This window comes from Juglans microcarpa x Juglans regia, chromosome 7D (assembly GCF_004785595.1).
Source record: "Juglans microcarpa x Juglans regia isolate MS1-56 chromosome 7D, Jm3101_v1.0, whole genome shotgun sequence".
Lineage (NCBI taxonomy): Eukaryota > Viridiplantae > Streptophyta > Magnoliopsida > Fagales > Juglandaceae > Juglans > Juglans microcarpa x Juglans regia.
Genome location: NC_054606.1, coordinates 11,975,874 through 12,001,687, shown reverse-complemented (window position 1 = coordinate 12,001,687; position 25,814 = coordinate 11,975,874). Strand labels below are relative to the sequence as shown.

Here is a 25,814-nt window from a genome sequence, read left to right as displayed (position 1 = left end):
AGTATACGAAATTTACATATCCTATAAGTTTATAACTACAAAATCATTTCTCTTTGTAAATTATAATCTTCCTCATACTCATTCTCTTTCTTGACCCAAAAGAAAAGAAAATATAGCAATTCTGTCCTATTTTGGGAGAGTGATTTCTTACAAATTAGGAAACGATATATATATATATAATTATTATGATCACACCCAAATAAATGAAATTGTACTGAAAGTTTTAAATGGTAAGAGGAGAGTGATCAGATGGTGTGAGACTGTCAGGAAATCCAAGTGGGATGGGTTGGATTCACAAGGGATCTGACACAAGAAGCATGGGCGCTGCAGATAGAGAGAGAGAGAGAGAAAGCTAGGGCAAGAACAAACAGCCTCTTGCTATATAACCAGTGCCCGCCCAGGTGGTCCCTTTTCTTGTGTACCACAACTACACCATATTATTAAATTTCCTCATTGGCAAGAGCTCCGATCATTTTCGCAGAAAAAGTTTGAACTTTTGAATTCCATCTCCTCCAAACATGAACAGATCAAATGAGAGCAACAGTAGTACTGTACTGCAATGCATGCAGCATAGAAGAATATGGTAAGATGTTGACCTTATTAATATTGGATTTCAAACCGAAAGTAAAGAGAGTTTGGGATGAAATAATGACTAAATATGAACAAGGAAATGATTTAAGGGGGGCCAGCATGGGGTTCACACGTGAATATATAATGAATTCAAATGAATAATAAGACAGATTGATCAGCGTATATTTGCGATCCTAGCTGCAAATTATAGCAGTAGGTGGAGGATCAGGGTAAGTAAGATCATGGCTGGCTGGCTGGCTGGCTGCGAGTAATGCATTAAAAGTATCATGTAAAGTTTGTCATTCTGCATACGGAAATTCATGATGATCATCTTTGTAACCAAAATGCGCGCGTTGCTTTTTATTCCATGCAGTTTGGACTTATTCACCTGCGTTACGCTACTGCCGGGAGAGAGAGAGACGTGTTAATATGGCCAAACAAAATGGAGGCTGAAAGTAAAAGGATTAAAAGTAAGCATGCAATTCTGCGGCGGCTAAGGATAATGATACATGATGCTAATTACCATGTCGGTAGGCAGTAGTTGCTTTATCCTCTTAAACAAGTTGCAAAGGAATAAGCTGGTTCATATTGCTTTCAACAACGAATGGCTTCTGACCTAATTCTGCCCCAGAAAATGCAGATTTTTGACAGATTTGTTTTGTCTTCTTCGACCCTTTTTGGTTGGGAACGGACAAAGTTTTAATAAATAAAAAGAAAAGAGAAAAAAACAGATGCTGGCAATGGAGGGTAGCGTAGGGGATTCAATCAGACAATCACCATGCGATTGATCTGAATTCATTTTTCATAGACGGATGGATGGATGGATGGGTTCAAAGATCATGGAATATGCCTGGAGGTGGTGTTTGGATCAGGATACTAATTCAATGCTTGATCAGTTTTTTTTTGTTGGTCAGATCAGGATTTTATCCATGATTTGCGTCTTCCTAAAGTGGGATTTTGATGCATTTTATCTTATAGGTTTATTCCAGTGCTTATTTGCTTGTTTTTTTTCCCCGTTAATATACTCGATCGCCAAAATGCAGCAAAATAATGCGCCCTGATACTGAGCTGTAGGACTTAACCCAACGGACATCCAGCCAGGCATTTGCTAGTTTTAGCAATCATGCTATTGATGACAACGAAGCATACGGTATGGCGTTACAACTTTGAAGTGAAAAATACAAGGCACCACTTGGATCCCGAAGAAATGAGATAAGATGAAAGTTAAATAACATATTATTAAAATATTTTTTTTAATATTATTTGTATTTTAAAATTTGAAAGAGTTGAATTACTTTTTTATATTTTATTTAAAAGTTTGAAAAAATTGTAATGATTAGATGAGATAATTTATAAAAACATACCAAGCCTAAATAACTCGAACACTATTCTAATAAACGTGAAACAACTGTTGAAACTAAAAAATTCTACTTATCATCACCTACACCACACCAATATGTAATTTATCATTTTTATCATTCTATTTAAATACATATATATTGATGTGTAAATATGTGTATTTAAATAAAATGACAAAAATGACAAATTACATATTGAAAGTTATCAATTCCTTGGTGCAACACATACCATGACTTGACAAGCACATGTAATTCTGATTTTAGAGCTTTGTTACTCATTATCTTCACACTCCACATAGCACACATTTTTTTTTAATTTTTTTTTAGTTTTTTAAAATTCTTTTTAGTTTTATTCTTCTTAAACTAATCGAATTTTTCTACTAATCATTCATAGACTACAAATTTGGTAACAGGAAGAGGTAAAAAAAAAAAAAAAAGTGTGTACCGTGATAGATGAATAGAATTTTTCCTGATTTTTGCCATAATATTTTTGAGAGATGCGGAGGATGCCATTTCCTCAAAATTCAGAATATCAAAAAAGCACAAGCCTATCAACAGTTTTGAACCACGAATATGGTACCGTAAAGTGAGGACGATAAGGCATAAAAATATTCAAAGATACGAACACATTAGGGGGCATCCAGCTCAGCTCAAACTCTTGTGAAAATCTGGGACTAAACATAATCAAAACCAGGCATTTGTCAAATTTAACGATGGTCTACTAATGACAAGAAAGTCCAGGCTATGATCTTCAACTTTAAGTTCAGCAATTACAAATAACCCAAGCAAAGTTTGGATAAACGAGAAAGCCAACCAGCTCTCTACATGGCAAGGGAGCATCTACCAAGATCCCTCTGCACCGACGGTTGGGTTCTCGAATGCAGCAAATCCCCAGAATGTCTTCAATGCATATGGCTGAGAGATAGTTACACCTTCTTCTGTGATCTTCGCAATCTGCAATTCCAATTCAGGTCTATTAGTAATAATTAAAGAATGCCATCAAGTTAAATTACAATGTAAAAATCTTTTTTTTTTTCTGTTGTAATTTTTTTTTTTTTATTGGTAAGAAAGTTAAACAAATGTACTGGATCTAGAAGCCATAACCACATTCATATCAAGTGCAAGTGCCATTCGAGCTAAAGTTTCATTGGCCAAAATTTGGTAATGATACACCTGCAATTCTTTTACAACCATTTTCAATTAACCAATGCAGCCGTGGAACTTCATTAAAAATGAATTTCAATTTAACATGATTACCCTCCATTTAATATAGAATTGTAAAATAGTGTAAGTTAATCATTTTCCTACCAGAAAACGTGTGAAAAAAAGGTAGTTGGTAGATCGTGTCCATAATCAATTCCATTGAACACTTGGCCATAAGATGCAGATTAGATTGGCTGTCTTTCCCTAATAAGAACCCCTAAATAAACACCATTAACCTTAAGCACCAAAACCACTCTAGATGGAGTGTAGAAATGTGCAACGGTGCAGAAAGATATCAAATACCAAATCTGGGAACTGAAGCATCCAATTTGTACATATTGTCAGCCATCCTTGTACAATGCATGGATAGATGATGGGACTGAAGCATCCCATCCAACTCGTACATGACCATGGCTTTGTCTGGTATTTCCCTTTCCTCCATATTACCCACTTCAGAAGCCCCACCCTCTGTTAGATCCTTTCCAGGGCTCAATACATCTCCTATTTTCAGAGAAGACGCATTCTGGGGTGATACCATGGTATTCTCCTCCATTCGGAGCTCCCGGGCGACATTTTCTGGTACAAAAACAGATATGGCATCATAAGTTTTTGTCACCAGCACCAGTGGCACCAGTTCGTCGGCCAGGACACTCACCACCAGCTTCCCTTCTTCCGTCAGTGATTTCTGGGTAGTCCCTGGCCAGAGTAACGTTGGCTCCAATGACTTATTGGCAGCACCAGAAGAAGACCCAACTTCAAAGCTCGAGTGGCCCGCAGTTTTAACCTGCCAGTTCTGGGTCGGATGGCCCTTAGAGCTATGGGCTTGTATCTTCCCTTTCTCTGCCCACGAGCTTTGTGTACCACCAAAGCCCACAATCAAGCCCGGGGACCATTTCTTGCCAGCAGCTTCCTTCAATTTTTTTGCCTAACTCAAGCCCAGGCCCATATCTTGGCCCATTTCCTGGTTTACCCAACGTATTAAACCGCTGACCTTCTCTCTCAGGTCTATCAATTCTTCTTTAAGGTTGTACAGAGTCCTTTCTTCATCGTGCCCCTTGATCAGAGAGTCACCATCCCTTCTAGCGTAAGCTCTTGTGGCTGACAGCGCCTCAGGCCTCCTTCTGCAAGTCTCGCAAACAGTAACTTTTTCCAGACGCAAAATACCTATACTGCCCTTCACACTCTGGTTATGCATCCCATCCCTTCTTGGTTTCTCCACGATTTTTCTGGCATCGCCACAAGTGACTGGCACTGAGCATGAAACAGCTTCTGCATACATTTTAGAATTCACTCCCCTACTTTGTCCTTGCTCAGTTTTCGTTTGAACATTTCTGCCCCTGCATATTCCTTTGCTTCATTTTTGCCTGCACTGCCACATAGCCTATGCAGTTCCATAATCATCTTCCTCCATCCTTTGCCTTCCACTTTTTCAGGGATGATGATACGGCTCTTTCTCCCACCATCTCCATGCTCGATTACATTCAAGTACCTACCATATGCGTTGGATCTCTATGCAAGAAAAGCACTTCTGCCTAAGTGGGGTATAAGAATTTGGGTCCAGGCCGAAAAAACTGACCGGTTTTGGTTGGTCCGGACGGAACCAATTAAGAAGTCGATCGGTCTTGGTCCAAGAAAGTAGGGAAATTCGGTTCTCGGTCTGGTCTCGGGGTGAGGTTTTTTCACCCTGGACTGACTGAATTTGTTATATAAATTTTTAAATAATTTTTTCTATGATAAGTAGTTATATAAATTGAAAATAAGTAATTAGATAATTTTCTTCTAACCTAATTATTTATGCTTAGATTATATAAAGTATTAAAGGTTATGATTTTTAACACACGGTATTAACTATTAATTATTGATAATACACATACTATTAACATTATTAATTTATTTTACTTAAGTAAAACACTTAATTAGTTAAGTATATACTTAGTTGGACAACTTAGATTAAATCATTCACTTAATTATTATTTTTTTCATTTTATATAAATTTTTTTGTCAAAAACTTGAAAAAATAAAAAAAGGAACCAGACCGAAACACCCCAATAAGATCAATTGGACCGAACCAAAGCGATCTGATCCGGTCTGTACTTTTGGTGTAGCAAAAAAGTCGGTCTGGTCCAAAATTCTCCTCCAAGACCAACCCGGAACTTATTCAAAAGAGACTTCCTAGGTTGTGCTCAAATCACTTTCCCATCCTTCTTGATTGTGGAGGTATCCACGGTGACCCAAGGTACTTCAAGTTTGAAAACAGGTAGTTGAAATTAGATGGGTTCCTTGATAGAGTCTAGCAATGGTGGTCTTCTTATCAATTTCATGGCACTCCAAGTTACATCATGTCAAGTAAATTGAAGTCTCTAAAGAAAGATTTGAAGGCTTGGAATGAGCAAGCGTTTGGTTGATGTAACAACCAAAGAGGGCTCGGAATGAGCAAGGTCTGTAGTCGCTTGAATTTTTCGAGCCCTCTTCAAAGGATTGGAGGGAGTAGAGGAGGAGACGGCATTATCTTAAACGAAGAGGGCTCGAAAAATTCAAGCGACTACAGACCTTGAAAGGGTCTCTCTATTGGAATAAATATATTGGAGACAAATGTCGAGAGCACTTTGGTTGAAGGAAGGGGATAAATGCACCAAGTTTTTCCACCAGTTGGCTAATTCGCATAGGAGGAGGAACAATGCCATAGAGAAGTTGATGGTTGATGTAGCGGCTTCTTCCAGACCAAGACTAGATGGGCTTCACTTTGACGCTCTTGACTCGCAAGAAGTATGACAACTTGAGAGGCCTTTTGAAGAAATAAAAATCAGAAAAATGTTAAGAAGCATGGCGGGTGACAAAGCTCCAGGTCCAGATGGATTTTCAATGGCTTTTTTCCAAACTTGTTGAGAGAAGAACATGAAGACATAATGCGGGTCTTTCATGAATTTCATGAAAAGGGTAGGTTTGCAAAGAGTCTCAATGCAACGTTTATTGCTCTCATTCCAAAAAGAATGGCGTTGTAGAGGTAAAAAAATATCGCCCCATTAGCTTGGTGAGCAGAATTTACAAAATCCTTTTGAAAGTTTTGGCGAATAGATTGAATATAGTGGTTGAGAAGTTAACATTAAAGCCTCAAAAAGCCTTTGTCCGAGGTAGGCAAATTCTTGATTCGGTGATTATTGCTAATGCTTACGTAGTAAGACTCAAGCAGGGAGTGTCAGAGCTCTTGTATATGCTATATATGGAGAAGGCCTATATGACCGAGTCAACTGGAGAATTTTGCTTTACATGCTCGAGAGATGTGGCTTTGAATCGAAATGGTGCTCTTGGATCAAACGGTGTATCTCTACTGTTTGTTTTTCTCTCTTTGTGAATAGCACACCAAAGGGTTTTTATAAAAGCTCACGAGGCTTGAGACAAGGTGATCATTTATCTCCGCTTCTCTTTGTTTTTGTAATGGAAGCTTTTAGCAAGATGATTTCAAGTGTCGTGGAGGGCGGGTTCTTATCCGGATTCTTAGTGGTGGAGGCAAATTATGGCTCACCTCACATATCTATCTTTTATTTGCCTGTGATACCCTAATCTTTGGTGGGGCCAGCCATAATCAAATTTGAGCTTTGAGAGCACTCCGTTTATGCTTTGAAGCTACTTCGGGGTTGAAGGTGAACTTAGCTAAATCAAAAGTAGTCTCAATGGGGGATGTTCCAAATGTGGAGAGCATCACTTACATTTTGCATATCTTAGCTGCCGATGAAATATTTGGGCCTTCCTTTAGGTGCCCCATTCAAATCGAAATCAATTTGGGATGATATACTTGGAAAAATGTAGTGAAAATTGGCTAGTTGGAAGATGTATCTCTCTAGAAGTGGTAAGGTCACTTTCATAAAAAATGCACTCTCCAACTTGCCAACCTACTTTATATCACTATTTCTGCTTCCCACCAAGGTGGCTTATCACATGGAGAAACTTCTAAGATTTTTTTTTTTTTTTTTTGGGGGGGGGGTGGGGGGGGGGGGGGGGGGGGGGGGGTGGGTGAGAATAAACGATGACTTTAAATTCCACTTGGTTAAATGGGCCACGTTATGTTACCCTACCTCGGAAGGTGGATTGGGTATTTGGAACTTGCAATTTTTTAACAAAACTTTGCTTGGCAAATGGCTATGTAGATATATACCACAATGAACGGGGAGCATCATGGAGAGCCGTCATAGAGTCGAAGAATGGTGAACCATGGGGAGGATAGTGTTTGAATGAGGTAAGTGGGTCATATGGGGTTGGACATTGGAAATACATAAGAGGATGGGATACATTCACAAAATATCCATTTTGAGGTGGGTGATGGGCCTAAAATTAAATTAAATTTTCACATGATGTATGGTGTGGTGATAGGGCACTCAAGGAAGCTCATCCAGAATCTATGGCATGGCAAGAATGAAATAAGCCTTAATTGCGGACCTCTTAATCCTATCTAATGGTACTCCCCCAATGGAACATTACATTCTTCATAAATGCACAAGATTGGGAAGTTGCTGCTTTTTTGGAGTTTTATGATCTAGTGTACTCTACTCGTATGACAAGGGGGCTGAATACAAGATCTTTTGACGCCCTTCTAAGAAAGGGAAGTTCATGATCTCCTCCTACTATCTAGCCATGACCACGCATAATACAAATCCATTCCCATGGAAGAGTATTTGGAAGACAAAAGCACCCCCCCGAAAAGCATTTTCTTTTTTTTACGGACGACTTACCTAGGGAAGATCCCCATAATAGACAACCTACGGAAACGCCTCATCATAGTCATTGTGAGATTGCTACAACCTTGTGGAATGACTTCTTTGCTTCGATGGGCTTAGCTTGGGTGATGCCGAAAATGGTAATCGACCTCCTAGCTTCTTGGCAGGCAATCCAGGGCAACTTTTCAGATTGCAACAGTGTGGAAGATGGTCTCAATTTGTCTATGGTCGTATATTTGGAAGCAGAGGAATGCAAGAAACTTTGAAAATTGAGAGTGGTCAATGGATGAGCTTAGAATTTTATTTTTTAATACTCCATTGGTCAATTGTAATTGATTTTAATGGCATGTCTTTTCATGACTTCCTTGTATCGTTAAACTATCATGCATAGGCGACACTCTTGTATATGTCTCGTAAACTCGTGCATTTTTCTATTTTATGCTTAATAAAATTTTGTTTACCGATTAAAAAAAAAAAGATGATGAAAGTGAGTATATTCCACAAGCTTGGATAGTAAGAAAAATGAATCTTGACCAATTATTATAAACTTTTGGAACCCGAACAAGTACAGAGGAGAGAGAAAAAAAATAAAGAATAAGGAGTGGTTTGGATTTAGAGATGAGTTGAGATAATTTGTGAATAGTAGAATAAAAATTGAATTATTTCTTATATTTTGTGTGGAAATTTGGGAAAGTTGTTTTGAGATTTGAAAATTTTGAATTGTTTATTATATTTTGTATGGGAAGTTGAGAAAGTTGTAATTATGAGATGAGATGAGTTGAGGTAGGTTTTGAATGCAAACGAGGCCTAAAACTAGAAGTCCCAAAATCTCGTAATCTTCTAACTTTTTACTTTTAAATAATGTTGCTAGAATATTGGCTTTTCCTCATTGGTTGGAAAAGCCAGTCAGTAAAGATTCATCTAAGCAAACCTATTCTTTTTAAGTTTGTTGTTAATTATCAGATTTGCAAGGATAAAATTCTAAAGGACACCCATGGTGAGTCAAGCCTGCTAAAATTCGTTCATAAGTGCTTTTTTTTTCTAAGCCTTAACCAGTGCTTTAGAAACCATGTTTATAATGCTGATGCCCACATTAGCAATTGAATCGGGGAATGCATACAGAAAAGACAGTGAGATTAGAACTGTTACGACTTCTCAAAAAGAATTAGAACTATTATGATGGAGAAACCAAAAAAGAGGGAGAGGGAGAATGAGAGAGGTGAGTTCATTCATATATTTGAAGCAGAATTTCACAAATTCCTCTAATTCTTTAAAAACACAAAACAAAATTCAACTGAACTTTAAAAATACCTCATTTCAAAATTATACATGAAAATCAGATACGGTATAAGAATGAAAAATAAACCCTCTACCAAAAAAAAAAAAAAATGCCTATTAATAACAAAATTAAAATACAATCGTTTTTCAAAATGTCATTTGCTTTATATCAGAGGTGGTACAACCTTTTAATAAGAATTTTGATTGGTTTAAAAAAGCAAACAGGTAATATAGAAAATTGAGAAAATAAAGAACTCACTTCTAAAAAGTCGACGTGTTTTAGGATATCTCAAAAGGGAAGTAAGATATTTCAATTGGGAAAGATGGAGTACAAAAATTCAAACAACAATCTCACAATCTACAAAACCAAACAATGGTGTTATATTATTAAGCGTTGAATCCTCATTGATATTAAAAATACAAGAAGGATTTTGGTAGAATGACAATCTTAGAGGCAGTTTTAACAAGAAGGAAAAAAAAAAAGTAACATTCAAATTCTTGCTTAGCATTTTAATAAGGATGGATTTTTTTTTTTTAAGAAAACGCATACAAAATAAGATTTAGAGAATACAAACATCAAGAGTAGTTGCAGAATTTGGTCCAACAATTAGATCAAAAATTAAATGTTTTCCACTAATATAATTGTAAAACATTTACTTATTTGTCTGAGGGTCTTAAAAATTATGAGAGTTATTGGAAACTTGGACACGAAATCCATATACTCACTAGGTGAAAAGGAAATCATGATAAATGATGTAAGGAAACAACAAACCTGAAGCTTGTTGACAGCAGACCGGTCACGATATAGCAGTACACGCATACATTTCTCCAGTAACTTGACACCATCTTCAAAACTCAAGTTCTCGTGCCACTCATCACGAAGAATAGGCCGGGCAAGATGATTCCCAAACCCAGTTGCTACATGATTATCCTCAAAATTTACACCTATCATGCTAACCTGAACCAAAAATTACAGTAATAATTGCAGAGAAATATTTGTAGATGCAGATAGTTAGCAACAAAGCATCAAACAAAATGGCAAATTAGGATTACCATGCCAAGGTACTTCTGCCCATTTTTCACTCCACCAAGAATAAGTGAGTTCCACAGTGGATTAAACTTGTTCCTCCTATTATACATCATACGGGTTAAATAGCTGTGCACCTCTTTAGGCCCCAGAGAATTACCATCATCCCACATGTTGTCATACAGGCTGCAAACACCACGCACAAAATTCACAATCCCTTAGCCAGGAGAAAGAAATACAAACCCCCTCCAAGGGGACCCATAAACCAAGTTCCTTGCCCCATGACATCAACATAAAAACAAAAACAAATGTAAATTAGGTGCAAAGTTCCAGCTCCTCCATCTCTCCCAAAACAACCAGCACTTACATAAGCTCATCGAGAGAACGTAAAATCTCCTGAAAATCACTTATTTCCCCACTTGCACCAAGAATAGAATGTTTTCCTATAGGCTTCAATCGCTCCACACTCTTGTATCGCAGGGTAGATCCATAGGAGCCTGCCAATTAATCCACCAAGAAACAAATGTATTCTTTTTATTTTATATAAGTAAGATAAGATTTTATTAATAACTAACGAGGGTTAAACCCTGGTACACATAAAGTATACAAGATATCCCCAAGAAAAAAATATATTCATAAATAAGTTTTCCATCACATATTAACAAAAAAGAGTAGTAGTAAGCCTTGATATATAGGTGGTAAGTGACATACCAAAACAATTCCTTCCAAAGTGGTTCCAAAAAAGGGATTCAACTTAGTTGTGGAGCTAAAAAGACGATAATAAGAGGCTTCATGGAAGATGACGGGAGCATGCATTTTGTTTTTATAGGTAAAGGGAGCATGTAGCGTGTTAATATGGTTTTGTATAATTTATAATAATGAATCGGCATTCAACAACATAAATCATATGCAACTAAAAAGGAGGAAAATCTTTTACTACTGAATCGGTATTCATAATCATGCCCTTCTGGATACCTTACTCTAATCCAAAAAATAAAAACTAGTATTAGCATAACTGAATATCATCTTAAATATCTCGAGCGCAGTTTTACAGTTCCAAGAGGGAGACAAGTAACTGGACTCAGTAAAGTTTTTCAGAAATCTAAAGACGTATCTACACACACGCACACACGCACATATATATATATAGCTACATATATCCACCAGAGAACGAGAGCGGGCACATACACATACATACACATAAATATATGCATATGCATATACATATACATATGTTAGAAATAACCCATATTGTCAGTTAATAAGCGATTGTTTTAAAAGCAGCAAATTCGATGGTTCATGATGAAGACAACATTAATTTTAACGAAATTAAATTAAAATTCTAATTAAGGACGATGAGTTTAGCAACCTCCCATATCAGCCGCCATAAGAATTCCATCTTTGTATTTGATAGCAACAACGGACGAGCCAGTAACATATGGGTACCTAAACCAATCCAAAAATAATTAAATAAATAATTCGGTCTGCATTGTAATATTTGCACGTAGATTTACACTTTAACCTAGTAGCCATTCAAAGCAATCAAGACTTCTAGAGACTGAAAAAACCAAAACAATCCTAACCTTAAATCCATATGAACCAATAGATACATCTATGAAACAGAGAAAGAGGGCATACAGAGTTCTTTCCGAGGCGGATTCAGAGCCCAATAGGTTATGCTGCTTGGCTTGGTTTGAATCCATCGTCAGCTGCGTAAATAACAAATAAGGGCACTCAGTGAGAGAGATCTAACTTCTGAGCCAAGTTTGAGAGTTTTCGGGTTGGAAAATGGGGGAGACGGATGAAGATACAGTGAGAGAGACGAGAGTAAGCGAGTTTACATATAAAATTGGGGATCCGAGACTGACTTGTTTGGCAAGAAATACGGGGGTCTGGGGGGCCTAATGAGAATAAAGCAGCTTTGGGTCTCTTAAAAGTGAAGCCCGCGGCCTTCATTGCTGGCGTGGGCTCTATTTAAGTCCATACAAAATCAATCCCTATGTCTTAGTAATCCATTCAATTTCTTTAATTTCAGATTTTTATTTTTTTTTTCTATTATGCAATGCAAGTTTCGTATTAGATACCACTTGTTGTTCTGGTTTTAAGGTTTTGACTTCCATTCAACAAAAAAGTACCAGTCAAGTATGTAGTGGCATGGTAACGTGTCTCTATAGTTTCGTGATTTGCAACAAAATTACATCCTTCAACAACAACATTTTCTATTGTGACATAGACACTTCATTCAACAAAAGTCGAAATCACTAAAACAAAAATCTTCTTATACTTATATGAGTCATAGGGGTGTAAATCAGTCCGGTCCGATTTGAGAGGGTGATTGACTGAAATTTTTGATCCATCATTTTCCTGGACTGAATTGAGCTGAACACTCATAGGGATTGAACCGGATTGGTGGCCAGTCCGGTCCGGTCCAATCGATCTAGCCTAATTATTTTGCTATTTTGTTTTTTTTTTTTTTTTTGCAAATAAATTAATAGAAAATATATTTAAATTACTAAACTTAAAATTAAGTGAATTATTAATGTGGATTATGTAACTAACTCATTAAAAAAATATTTAACTGCGATTAAATTAATGCTGTTGATAGTTACTACTTATTGACTTAGACTTTATTCTTTAGTATGCATAATTGTTAATAATGTCATATATTTTATATATGATTAATGAATATCAAATAATTTCATTGTATATAGATTATTCATGCTTGCTTACAACTTAGGTATTTAAAAAATAATTACTTCATTAAGTGTAAATAGTAAAGTATGTATGAATGTATGATGTATTAATTATTTACATATAATTACATAAATTATCACATGATTTATGATTTATTATTAATTAATAACATATATTATTTTATATTTTATATGATCAATAATAATAATAATTAGATGAAAATTACATCATTAACTTATATAATTACTATATAAAATTATTAAAAATGATTTCAAAATATATATAAGGGTTTGGTCCGGTCCAAAATTTATAAATCCCACGACCGGAACGAATTTCATTGGTCCACATATTTTGGGACCAAGACTGATTGGTCCAGAATTCAATCCGATCTGGTCCGGTCGATTTTGCCCGTCCGAATCGAATTATGTACAACACTATGTATGATTAGAGTTTTAATTAAAATAGAAATTTAAAAATATATTAGTTAAAATTAAGAAGGGTCTAAATGTAAAAAATAAATTATTAAAAACAACTTACATTAATATATGTTAGTATCAAGTCGAGGTTAAAAAGTTCATGCTCATTTGTTATATTTATTGAATCCCACATCTGTACTACTCTAAATTCAATGCTCCATAACTCCTGTTCAGTTGATATTTTATTCAATTGTGTGCAATCCTTATTCATCTCACTCAATCATACCTAGAGAAAATCTAAATTAAAATATGTTGAAAAGAATGCAAAATATTATACAATACAAGTATAAAATATATAAAGTTATCATAACAAAAAAAAAAAAAAAAACATAACTGAGAGTAAATTACAAACATATACATTAAATACCTTTAGGTAGGTCGTTGAAGATTCTATTATATACAATATTTTTTATAGATATGGTGTGCTTTTTCATATGAAAAAGAAATGACAAGGACGATGTGAGAAAGGGAGAGTGTGGGCGGAAGAAAAAGCAAAAAAGGTCAGCCGGTGCGAGAAATGGACGGAAATGGTGTTTATATGGTGTTGAATAAACTAAAACAGAGAGTAAAAGCCAGTGCACACAACATATTCGATAAAATTCTTTAACTAGAATTCATCAAAACAGAATGTACACAGAGAATGAATTATAGACTTTTCAACCATATTTCTTACGCACGGCTGAGTACTATTAAGTATTTATAGGATATCACTACATTCTCTAGAATATGCTAAAGTAATCCTATTGGTCAGAATGAATGCTTGCATTCTGTTGGGATTTTATTCTGGAAGGTTCTGGTGAGGTGCTATCCTCTGAGGCAGGTGCACGTGCTCTAATATATGGGAAGCATCGCTTCAAGTTTACCTCTTCTATTTACATCATTGCACCATTTGATCCTTTGTTTTTAACCGTCTAGATTATGAGTGTAGCTGGTCCAGTTTTGAATATATTTTAGAACTGAATCGGTATATACCAGTTTTGAAAAATTAAGAACCGATACCGGACCAATTCACTACCGAAATCGAAACTTTCAATTTTTTTGATTTCCGTCAAGTCCAGTCCAGTTTTTCCGATTTTACGGATAAACAAATTCATACTTCAACAAAACTTTAGCTAGTGATTTACCCATACCTCTCATTTTATGTTATATTAATGGTATATTAATTTTATGTTATAAAATTAAAATTTATATGTTATATTAAGATTTATAAGATTAATTTTATGTTATATCAAATGTTATATTAATTAGCAATTTAGCATATAATATATAATATAATATAATATAATATAAAAAATTATATACAATATAAAAATATTTTTATATAATACAAAAAAATAAAAAAACAATATATATGTACCGGTCCAATTTAGTTCAGACCAGTATTCTAAAAATTAAATCCAGAACTGGATCAGCTTTCAACCGGTTTTGCTAAAGAAGAACCGGTACCAAACAAAACCGGTTCAATCTAGTTCACTGATTTTTTGATTTTTTTTTTCAGCCTAATCTGGACAAACTTTACATATCTATTTCAATTCTACTAGGGGCAGACGGCCCTTGCAAACGGTGGGCAATCGGCCCAACGTGGCAATTGCCACGTCAATTAAAAAAAAAAAATCAAGAACAAGAAATGTGGGAAAGATGCTATTTTAGCTTCTTCTTCAAGTTTTTTTTTTTTCTTTTGAAATATTATGAGCTTTGGGTTGGAGTGGAAAAAACTTTTACATTGTGCTTGCTTTGATTGTTGAAAGAAAGTGGAAAAAAAACTGGAAAAAATGCTGAGTTCACTCGCATGGGGTAAACGTCATCGTCTTCTTCTGCATTTAGTCTTCAACGTCGTCGTCTTTAAACAAACGGGTAAGAAATCACGATGGGTCTTTGTCTTCTTTCTCTTGGAGACAACTAGACATGGTAGTTGGATCAACAATGGCGCACCTGCTCCCTCTCTGTGTGAGTCTCCCTGTAGCTGAGAGTCACAAACCTTCTTCGAAACCACTAAAGTTTTCCAAGAGAACACGGGAGTCCAAGACACCTATTTACAATCCTAGAAAAGGTAAAAAGGAAGAACTTCTTGCTTGGTTCTTGAGAATTTAAGAAAATGAACAATTGGGTTCCCTTTGGAAATTTAAAAAAAAAAAAAAAAACATTCACTTCAATGAGTGTAATAATTACCATTGTGCGAAGTTCATGGTCATATTTACTTGTTTTTTTCTCAGCAGCCTTAGGATAGTGTTCTTCAGTAATTGGTTTCGTTTAATGCTAATGGAGAAAATGAAAACTTCTCGTTTGGAAAGAAAAATCACAGAGAGGGAAATAAATTTGGTTGAAAAGTCGCAGAGAAATGAGGATGAGGGAAAGTTTGGAAGAATGAAAAACAATTCAAAACAATGCGTTTGGTCATGTTTGCCACATCAGTAGCCGCTTACGCAACGCTTACCTTACTCGACTGAACTCAGCGTTTTTCTTTCATAATTAAATGGATCCGTAAAGAGTGAAATCTTGAGATTTTAGCATTAGTGAAGAGAAATTTATGTGATTCTTTTAAGTCGACCAAAACAGTCCTAATATGAATACGTGATAGCATAAAAGGAATATATAGTATTGATTGGAATCACAATAAATAAGGATATACCTATAATTTTTTTATAACTCTTTTTCAATCAATCAATATGATAGTAAATACCTCGTGAAAAAACATTAATTTTTTTATAGATTCAAGTTTTTCAATTATACATAATTGTCATATATGAAAAGAAAAACTCTACTCATCTATCCTTACACCAAACACCACATATGATTCTTTTTTCCCTTACCAAATGTGTAATATATGGATAATGAATAGAAGAACTCAATTAGTTTAGTAGAAATAAAAAAAAAATTAAAACATGTGTGGTGTTTGGTGTAGGATGAGGTGTAGAAAAGCCCATATAAAAAATATGTGAAAGGGTTGTAGATGTATCATCACTCTATTGATATCACAATACTAATATTAAGTATATGACATGATTGAGCGAATAGTATTGGAAATTCTAATATTTAGACAACAATTTGAATTTGCACTTCATATTCAGAATTATTACGTAAAATCTATGAAATATGAATTGTTTTTATAAGAATGTCCCTAATTAAAATGCAAGAATAAGAAACGTTCATAAAAAACGTGTTGAGCATTTTTTTTTTTTTTTAAAATAAAGGGAGTTGAAGGCTACTAAGAATACAAGATCGTTATGCTATTTGTAATATTTCTTTGGCAATAACTAAAGTTCATTTAAAAAAAAAAAAGAGGTGTCCAAGATAAAGGGATGCATTTGATAGTCATTTGCAATCAAGGTCTAAATTAAATTAGTCTTGGGAAGGGTAGATTTGAATTGGGAATTAATATTTGCGATGATCAAGGCATACCCTTTTTATTCTGATAATAAAGGATGCAACACATGTAAGTTTTTCTGTAAAATATGCATAAGATTCATAAAAAAAAATAATTAAAATCGGTTCTTAATAATATTATGAATAAATGAACAACCACTACAACCCAATATACCAATAAGGCAATAAACGATATTTATAGAGAAATTAACCAAACGAATAATCCTCCTTCATGAACACTAGTATGGAATTGCAATTATCTCACTAAAACATATTAGATTTAATTAGGTGATACTGTTGATAAAAACCTAAAAAGATGGTCAAGTCCAGTTCCCACCCAAAAAACAAAAAGAGTAAACAAAAGTCCATGCTGGATGCAATTAGCAAACCCTAGGCTATCCAATATTCAACATTTGGGCAGAAGGTCATTACCCAATGAGAAATGATGATACCATCCCTTTTTTTCATCCTCCCACCATCCGATCACATGATATTGAAATTGAGAGATTGAAGACTATTTGTTATATTCCACTTATGGGCAAATGAAATCATTTGATGCCCACATCTTGAGAAGATGATAAAAATGATGATGAATAAGATTTCTTACCTGAATGCTCACCCTACCAAAACAGGATCATGAGAAGAGTGGCTTGGAAGTGATCGCACTTGCACGTAAGCCAAACTTAACAATGGGAAGGGATGGAAGGCAAAGCACAAAGGGAACAAATTACTGTTTCTCAATCAGATAAACAATGTTTTAGATTCAGGACTGACACAATACATGCTTCTCTTTTAAATCATGATAAAATCCCCAACTCCACAAAGTACTGAATCTCTACAGACTATCATTTCCAACTCAATAATCCTAATCACCAACTCACTTCTTGGACATATATTTCAATGCACTTCAAAAAGGTTGGTTTCCGGAACTCAGTGTCCTGATTTACCTCCTTGCAAATCAGATTGCTGAATCAAAAAAAAAAAAACAAACAAAAAGGGGAAAAAACTTACTTTTCTACTATACATAACGTGAGAAAACAATTTAGTCGGTAGGAATTATTTGAGTATCATCATTGCTCCCATTAGATTCTTCCCTCTGCAGGCTCTTTCGCTTGCACCAACATAAATGCTGAGGAATTGGCCCATCTTCCCCAATAATCCAGGTGTGCTCCGCAACAGCCTCCAATGTCAATCTCATGTTTGGTTCTGCAAAATAAAATGTCTTAAGCTCAATTGCAGAGGCCCCAAGAGCACACCAGACCATGCACATAGACACCAACGCATGAGAAGACAACGAATATATAGGAAATCGTATGATGAAATCCAGGAACCATTAAGGCATCATGGTTGGGAGAAAAACAAATTGTTGGTGAGGACACTAACCTTTGCAAAGAAGTCCTTCCAGCAAGTTCTTCAGCCGGGGGTTCATGTCATCAGGGAGAACCAAGGGGCTATTAACAATCTGCAGAAGTAAAGACCAATAGACAATTCTACCGAACATAAGGCCTATGGAGCAGAAAACCAGAGTAAGTAACAAGAAATATAGATGTGGATTTGTGCACCTTCTCATAAGTATCCTGCAGTGTCTCCCCAAGAAATGGATAATGTCCCAGAATCATACAGTACAAAGTTACTCCCACAGCCCACGTGTCTGCAGCTTTGCCGTGATAGGTTAGACCTGTTAATCAGGGGGGATAAAAAAACGAAAGACATAGTAAATACATCCCGTCCATTAACTCCAGTGCCACTTAAAAGTGTATTTCTAGCACGAGAGAGAACCCTAACCAAGACAGCACTCAGGGGCAGTGAAAACAGGAGTCCCAGGGGACCGACGAAGCTCATCATTGTCATCCTATAAATGAAATTAACACGAAAAGGAGGTGAGAAATATTGTTAGTTCTTTATGTAACCAACATAGTATACTACCAGAAATGATGTGGTTTGGACTATAATGCAGGTGCTTCTGTTGCTAAAAGCATGTCAAATGCTAATTTTTTTGAGATCACAAAGTAAAACTACTACTCAATAAAGAGCAATAACAGCAACTCTGGCTCCCAAAAGGAGCTAAATATGAAAGATTATGACTAAATTTATAAATACAGCACAACAACACTGTTCCCACAACATCATTTTAAGCACAAGTTTTAGAAGCCATTTTATAATGAGTAATAGGTCAAGTACATAGGAAGTATATGAAAGCGACAACTTTAGCAAAGGCCAAACATTTTATACACTATATCTTGACGTGGACAAGCCATCTTCAGCATCAACCCAAAAGAACAGCATAAGCAAGCACTGTCAAATACTTTCAATAAATTGAACACAATTAGGCTCAAATCAATCCAACCAAAGCTTAAATCCCAACAAATTGGGCTCAACTGAGCTGAGATTCTTCTTTAATAATCAAGTTATATTCTTATGAATTCTATCCAAATCTTCTCTCGTCTCAACTTAATATTTTCCACCTTAGTTGGATCAAGTCTCTCTTTTTTTACATAAATGCAGACAGTCTTCACAGCAGAAAGCAAACCATCTCAAGTAACTTTCCCTCATATGTCCCTCAATTAATGTCACTCCCATATTAATTGATGTCACTCCCCATATTTTATGTTCACTCCTCATCCTATCTTTGCTCATGTAACCATTTCTCCGGCATAAACCCCTAGAGGTTGGCTCAAGTGATAAAGGCCTTGGGCTTGGAGGTATGCTCCCCCCAGTTCTAAGATTCAAATCCCCTTGGGTGCAAACAATCTCTAGGGGCCATTGAACTGGGAGAATTTTTCCTTAAATTACCCGAGGTACACTTGCAAGAATATCCTTGCCAAGGGCCTGTGTAGCCCCGGGATTAGTCGGGGGACGTTGTTCCTGGACATCCAGTGCCAATCCAAAAAAAAAAACCATTTCTCCGACAAAACATCCATCTCTAAGCTACTTCCATGTAATTGATACTTCACCCAAAATATTTGTTTGGCAAAATCATGACACACAGCAGTTGAGAACCCACAGTCCTTGGTGGCGACAATCACATTCCATTACCTTCAATTGATTTCTACTGCAGCAATTACCATATTTGGAACTGTAGCAACTGATCGAAGTTGTCTCTCTCAGCTAAGCCTCTCTTCTTTTAAAAGAAAAATAAGCTCTTCTTGCTGCCGCCACCCCCACTTCTCTGTTTGCAATTCATTTTGATGAAAGTTGACTGCTTAAGCTTGACCTTGTAACATTCTGAAGTATAGGCGCCAATGAATTGGTTTATATTTCCAGTTGTGGTTTTAACCCACAGACCATGCCTACAAGTTCAGGCTGCTGATTCCTCTTACTGAACTGAGATCAAATTACAAGTAACCAGCACAGCTTGAACATCCAGCCCCATGACTCCTGCTTGCAACAAGTTTCCTTCCCCAAGTTGTAGTCCTCAGTTAACTCTATTATCCAATAACCCAAGCACTCCAGTCTCTAAAATTTTCTATATTTTATTGATACATCAATATCTCCTTTCCATGACAGTAAATTTTGCTTTCGGAATTCATTTTAGACTAGCGAGTGAACAGAACCTTTTCTTTTGTTACAAAATATGAGTTTTATTAATGATCAATGGAAGAAGACAAGACATGGTTGAACTACAAGGGGGGGCATGCAACAAATAAACCCAGTGCAAGAAAAGAAAAAAAAAAAGAAGTAAGGAAATCCTAAGAAGTAAAGCTAGCAGTTCATAGGTTAGCAGACACTCAATAGTAAAGCATAATAAGTAAGAAAGCTGTGGTGTCTTCGAAACTATGGTCATTTCTTTCCTCCAGATACACTACATCAAGGAAGCCGAATCATCTTCCACAAGGTCTCACAATGCTGACTTTCAAACCACCCACTCCAACATGCTAAAAGATCTACCTAAGAACAGCGTACCAAAGAGTGTTGGCTACATCACAGTGCAGTAGAAAATGATCCATTGATTCTCCATCCCTCTTACACATGCAACACCATTCTACTACCATGACATGACATTTTCTAAAGTTATCTGAAGTAAGGATGCGATACCCCATACTGAATGGTGAGTATTAAGCGGTGTATGGGATCCCACATTACATGGGATGGAAAAGTTTTTGCTCTTTATAATGATTCCAATCGGACTCCAATTGAACTATTGACTAATCCTTTTGGAGTAGGGGCCCAAATGCTGTTTAGACATCCCTTGGGAAATTACAAATGATATTAGAGCCAATTTCAACCAAAAATGTGAGACTTAAGCATGCACCCTACAATGGAATGGCCCAACAAGGAAATCGAGAATTTAAGGAAGGGAGATTGTGATACCCCATATGAGTGATGAATATAGGTGGTGTTTGAGTTCCCACATTGTTTGGGAGGGAGAAGTTTCAACTCTTTAAAATGATTGACTAGTTCTTTTAGGGTACGAGCCCAAACATGGCTTGGGCTTACCTTGGGGAGTTCCAAAAAACCTTCCACAGCCAGCCATTCATTTAAAGAAGGCGGCGCTTGTTAGGGCCTTGCTCCTCCAAATGGTCCTCCGTGGAAATAAAATGTTGTCATGTGGTATTGAAGGATTAAAATGAAAGGGAGTTCACTTAAAACACCTCTCTCTTCAATATTCTCCACCACATTGTCTTCACCACCCAGTTGTAGTCAAAGATAATAAAGCCAAGGCATTTTTTGGGAGCTCCGTTTGAGGCAAAGCCAATTTGGGAAGGTATGTAGAAAAAGCTAGGTGTCATTTGGCAGGATGCACTTCACTTGTAATCTGTTATATTGTCTTCTTGTTTTTATAAGTAATATCACATTTGCTATAGTATCATGGAAAATAAATATAAGGCATCTAAATTGACCTTATCCATCAGTAATAGAAAGAAATCTTTGATAATTCTAGAAATATTGCAGATGTCAAAAGCTAAACTACATCCACGTGTTGATTGTAAAGAAGTAAAAATGTGTGTGTAATGGAGGAAAGAATCATCACTGATTTCTAATGGAGTAACTATTCTTTGGCTAATACTTTTGTCCATTCTCTCACAAATGCCCACATACAAGATGTACAACCACAGAAGAAGAGCTAAAGTGAGGTTTGGGGAGGGATGAATCACTTTTTTGTATTCTACCATCATGCAAATCATCAACAAATCAATATCACAAGATAATTCACGCCAAATCATTAAGTAATCTGAATCAGTCTAAAGGTGAAGCAGTTTCATTACCTCAAACACCTGGCTGACACTGAAATCACCTATCTTAACTATACCATCACGAGTAACTAGCAAATTATCAGGTTTAATATCGCCATGCACAATATTCTGCATTTTAAAAGGGAACATAATCAGATTAATCATGACGCCAAAGCCAATCAATTTCACTGACGAAAGAAAAATTGTGTAAGAAAATCATATAACTTGTCTTGAATGCTCCAATTCCCCTTTTCCTTTTTTCTTCTTTAAGCTCCCCACTTTCTCATTTTTGCTCAAGTATTCCACAGTTCAAATATTGTCATGTATTCAATGCACATAACTATCATCAAAGTGTCAAGATGTACATTTTTGCCAAAATATTGAAGTAAACTGCGATTTTACCAAATTCATTTGTTAATATGTAAACTAATCACCCAAAGAGAATTGAGGAACTCCCATACTGATTTAGAAAAGCAGAAATAATGTTTTCACAATTTCAGAGGCGAGTTTTAAGATGGGAAAATCTACAGAAATAACAATGGATGATAGGAGCAACTTGCTCTGGGCCACTACAAAAGATAATCATGTATCGTCATAAAACAATAATATCAGATCTTAGGAAAACTGGAAGATTCGGCCAGACATTTATTTTGGAAATAAATAATATTAGTCCAAGCAATCACTTGACTCAGGCACAAGACATTGTTAAATGGATGATATGATGAGATGAGGGAACCAAAGCCCAAGTGTATAAGATTATCAAACCAAACCAACTAATTAGCACAGTAGACATATCATCCAACTCTCAAAATCAAGGTAAAAAATAGACTTTCAAGATCATACATGAGCATGGAGGTACATGAGCCCTGAAACTACATCCCGCATGTACTTTCTTGCTGTGATCTCTCCTAAGCCATCTGGTGGACCTGAACCCTCGCAAACCCATTTGCCTTCCACAAACTCAAGAACTGAACAAAAAAAAAAAAAAACTCTTACAGTCAAGCAAAATGCTAACCAAGTTCTTCAAATGTTCATATTTTCATGAAAAGTAAATATCACAAAATAGAGAACATTCATTTTTCAAGTGAAATTAAGGAAAGAAAAAAACAAGTGGCAAATGCATACCCATATAAAAATGATCTGTGCTTGGGTCATCAATCACCTCAATGAGATTGACTATATTAGGATGATCCAACATTTTCATGATAAGAACCTGCAAGGAAAAATATAAGTCGGGTATTCTCTAATAATTCTAACGCTTACAAAAAAAAAAAAAAATCAGATCAATTTATGTAATCAGTCACTCATTTACCTGACGAAAAAAAAAAATTCTTTTTTTAGAAAACCAAATATAACAGGGCATTATGCTCTTGTAGCATGGCTTGTTAAAATTTGTTTGTTCAAGAAAAATAACTCACAACGCTAGATATGCTATAACTAGAAATAGCATCAAGAACCTTAAGCAGTCTAAGGTATAGAAATCTAATAATAGGTATGAGTATAATGATCCTGCACAACCTCAAGATATGAACAAGTAGATGGATGTGAAAGTGGTACGAAACTAGAGAATTGACCAAGATGACAGCAAAACTATGCAAATTTCCTAATCCAGAATAGGATAAATCACAAAATCAAAGAAAGTGAGCAGCAGATACCTCGCGAAGCACATCAGTCATGGCAGTCTCTGAGGGTGCAACTCGTAGCTTTAATAAATGAGACTTGTGAAATGCCTGCCATTCCAAAATTATGCTAACAAAATTTAAAAGTGAAACCTCTTTTTGATAAGCAAGAATAAAGTTTTATTGATTGAAAAGAGGCAGAGCCCAAGTACAAGAGTAATGCTAGACACAAGCCCCAAATGTAACAGCCTTGTACAAGCCTTTTGTAAATATGTGGGTCCCATCAAGAAAAATTGAGTTTTTCACACTTTTCCATAGTGGGGTCCACTTTTTTATAAAGGGTTTGTGCGAGACTTGTGCATTTGGGGCTTGTATATATCATTTCTCCAAGTACAAAGGAAGTATACACGGATTACACCTCATATTACTTTAAACAAAGAAAAGTAATTTTATAAAAAGCACTCATCTGGTATTACTCCGAACTGTTTTAAATACTTTTCCAAATGGGGATAAATACAGAGATACGAGGACAGATGGATGAGCCCAAATAAATCCAAATAGCCAGAATATTCACAGAACGCTGCCTTTTACAATAATAAGATGCACATTACTAAATTGAGACAAAAGAAGACTGGAGAAGAAACTTATTCAAGCAAGAAAAAAAGACCTTAATTGCATAATGCTTCCCATCCACGCTGCTCCGATATAAAACCTGTTGCACATGACAGGAAAATGCTAAGGAAACAACAGGATATGCTAAGAAGAAACTTCTTGAGAGAGGTAAAACAATGCAATCGAAATTATGCTCACCACTTTCCCATAGCTACCAGCACCAATTTTATACTCACGAACATACTCATTGACCATCTTATTGCCATTTTCATCCTGAAAATGCACTAAAAGCTTTTAAAAATAAATTTTGATAAAAGCGGAAAGTGCCAAAGTGAGGAACAGCTATTTCTGCATGTAAAACCAAATACAACACGAGCATGAATATGCCCACGCACATATCCATAAGCTAACCAACTTATCAAAAAAACATATATCCATAAGCTAACCAATATTAAAATAAACTAGCATCTCAATCTCGCACTTTAACCCCATTATAAAACAAGAGTGATGGAGAGAGTTTCTAGCACACATGAAAGTCACAATTAATGCCATGACAATGAAAACATAAAACCCTTCAATGACAGTATGCTGTTAAAACCTTACTGGGAAACTGTTAGAATATAGGTGAGGCCTTCTTGATGAAATACAGCTCTTTAGAAACTAGCACTTCAATGACAGCATGGGGCCCATATAAAGAACACTTGTATAGTTGCTAGAAGTAATAGGATAAGGCTTGCATCATGCAAATTAGACTCAAATATATACCTCTGTGCGGAAAATCTTTTGAGTTTCCTTGACAGGATGTTGCCTGCAAATCATTCCATTCTGTTCCCTGAACCTTAAAATCTCTTCAGAACGATTGGCACGACTGTGCAACACAGCATCATCTTCACGAGCGGTATCTGTAACATCACCATTGTATGAACACTCATCATCATCTTCAATATCTTCATCCAATAACAAATCCAAGGAATGGTGATTATTGAAGCCAGAAGTTGGCCTCAGTTCTCGTTTAGGCCTTCTGCTAAAACCAAAGCCAAAGCAACCGCAGCAGCCTATCATTCTCGCAATAATCTTATTCTTACTTAACATGAGAAACTCGAACCCTGATGTAGTTATTTTAATTATCAGCAACTGAAGGAATTTATCCCAACACCTGTATAAAAAGGCACACCCAAAAAATAACAAAATCTCATATTCCAGGACTCAATTGCAAGAAAACCTCCAGCTAGATTTTTAGTATCTTTAAACTGTTTTCACGGCAGAAATATACATCGCGCCACTTAGAAGAAAGACTGCAAACCTGTTTACAGGAGGAGGAGAGGGCTCCAAACCCAAATCAGCTTTGCTATCCTAACGGATGCCATTCAGCCAAATGAAAAAAACGGCTCATATTGGTGAACCCGTTACGATTCAGAGCCAGCATCTCGGCATCTTCAATTTATAACAACAAATGCAGGCTCAAACCACACCCTCCTCCACCAACAGTACGTTGACCTTTTCCATTTAGAAAAGGAAAATAGAATTAAGAAATCCAAACCAAATTAAAAATAGTAATAAAGATAATAATAAAAACACGTCAACCCAAATACTAGTCGAAAAAATAAGGGACAAAACTTGCATAGGACTTTCAGAACCAATAGGCACTGCACACAATGATAAATCAATTCAACATAAATGTAACGGAACATTATCAAGATTCAAAATCCTACCTGCAAAGCCTTCAAA

The 25,814-nt window shown here is 35.9% G+C and overlaps 2 protein-coding genes across 5 annotated transcripts; both read right to left on the bottom strand.

Moving 5' to 3' along the window:
* Positions 1–2,575: 2,575 nt before the first annotated feature.
* LOC121239967 (proteasome subunit beta type-4) lies at positions 2,576–11,984 on the bottom strand. 3 transcript variants are annotated; one of them, XM_041137381.1, is made up of 6 exons: positions 11,787–11,978; positions 11,518–11,594; positions 10,516–10,645; positions 10,175–10,334; positions 9,894–10,079; positions 2,576–2,882 (listed from the first exon to the last, which is right to left on the bottom strand). In XM_041137381.1, exons 1-6 carry the CDS (start codon positions 11,849–11,851, stop codon positions 2,769–2,771), a joined length of 732 nt encoding a protein of 243 aa, XP_040993315.1. In that variant the 5' UTR covers positions 11,852–11,978; the 3' UTR covers positions 2,576–2,768. The 3 variants fall into 3 exon arrangements, with proteins under 3 accessions (XP_040993315.1, XP_040993317.1, XP_040993316.1); XM_041137383.1 differs by having other exon boundaries at positions 2,726–2,901; positions 11,787–11,982; XM_041137382.1 differs by lacking the exon at positions 2,576–2,882 and adding an exon at positions 9,781–9,822 and having other exon boundaries at positions 9,861–10,079; positions 11,787–11,984.
* A 5,416-nt stretch (positions 11,985–17,400) lies between these two features.
* On the bottom strand, positions 17,401–25,610 carry LOC121239383 (serine/threonine-protein kinase GRIK1). Of its 2 annotated transcripts, none has more exons than XM_041136636.1 (12): positions 25,390–25,610; positions 24,852–25,242; positions 24,285–24,359; positions 24,142–24,186; positions 23,511–23,585; positions 22,981–23,068; positions 22,699–22,823; positions 21,889–21,984; positions 18,467–18,533; positions 18,244–18,359; positions 18,065–18,143; positions 17,401–17,887 (listed from the first exon to the last, which is right to left on the bottom strand). In XM_041136636.1, the coding sequence occupies exons 2-12, from the start codon at positions 25,176–25,178 to the stop codon at positions 17,724–17,726; spliced, it is 1,257 nt and encodes a 418-aa protein (XP_040992570.1). In that variant the 5' UTR covers positions 25,179–25,242; positions 25,390–25,610; the 3' UTR covers positions 17,401–17,723. The 2 variants fall into 2 exon arrangements, with proteins under 2 accessions (XP_040992570.1, XP_040992571.1); XM_041136637.1 differs by having other exon boundaries at positions 24,852–25,192.
* Positions 25,611–25,814: the final 204 nt, after the last annotated feature.

Coding starts and splice junctions, on each gene's coding strand:
- LOC121239967 (XM_041137381.1), bottom strand. CDS start 11,851: ATGGATTCAAACCAAGCCAAGCAGCATAACCTATTGGGCTCTGAATCC. Junction 10,080..10,174: donor GGCAGAAGTACCTTGGCATG/GTAATCCTAATT, acceptor TTTTTGGTTCAG/GTTAGCATGATAGGTGTAAA. Junction 2,883..9,893: donor CTGCTGTCAACAAGCTTCAG/GTTTGTTGTTTC, acceptor TTGGAATTGCAG/ATTGCGAAGATCACAGAAGA.
- LOC121239383 (XM_041136636.1), bottom strand. CDS start 25,178: ATGTTAAGTAAGAATAAGATTATTGCGAGAATGATAGGCTGCTGCGGT. Junction 23,586..24,141: donor GGAAGCATTATGCAATTAAG/GTCTTTTTTTCT, acceptor TTGGAATGGCAG/GCATTTCACAAGTCTCATTT. Junction 22,824..22,980: donor CACAGATCATTTTTATATGG/GTATGCATTTGC, acceptor TTTTTTGTTCAG/TTCTTGAGTTTGTGGAAGGC.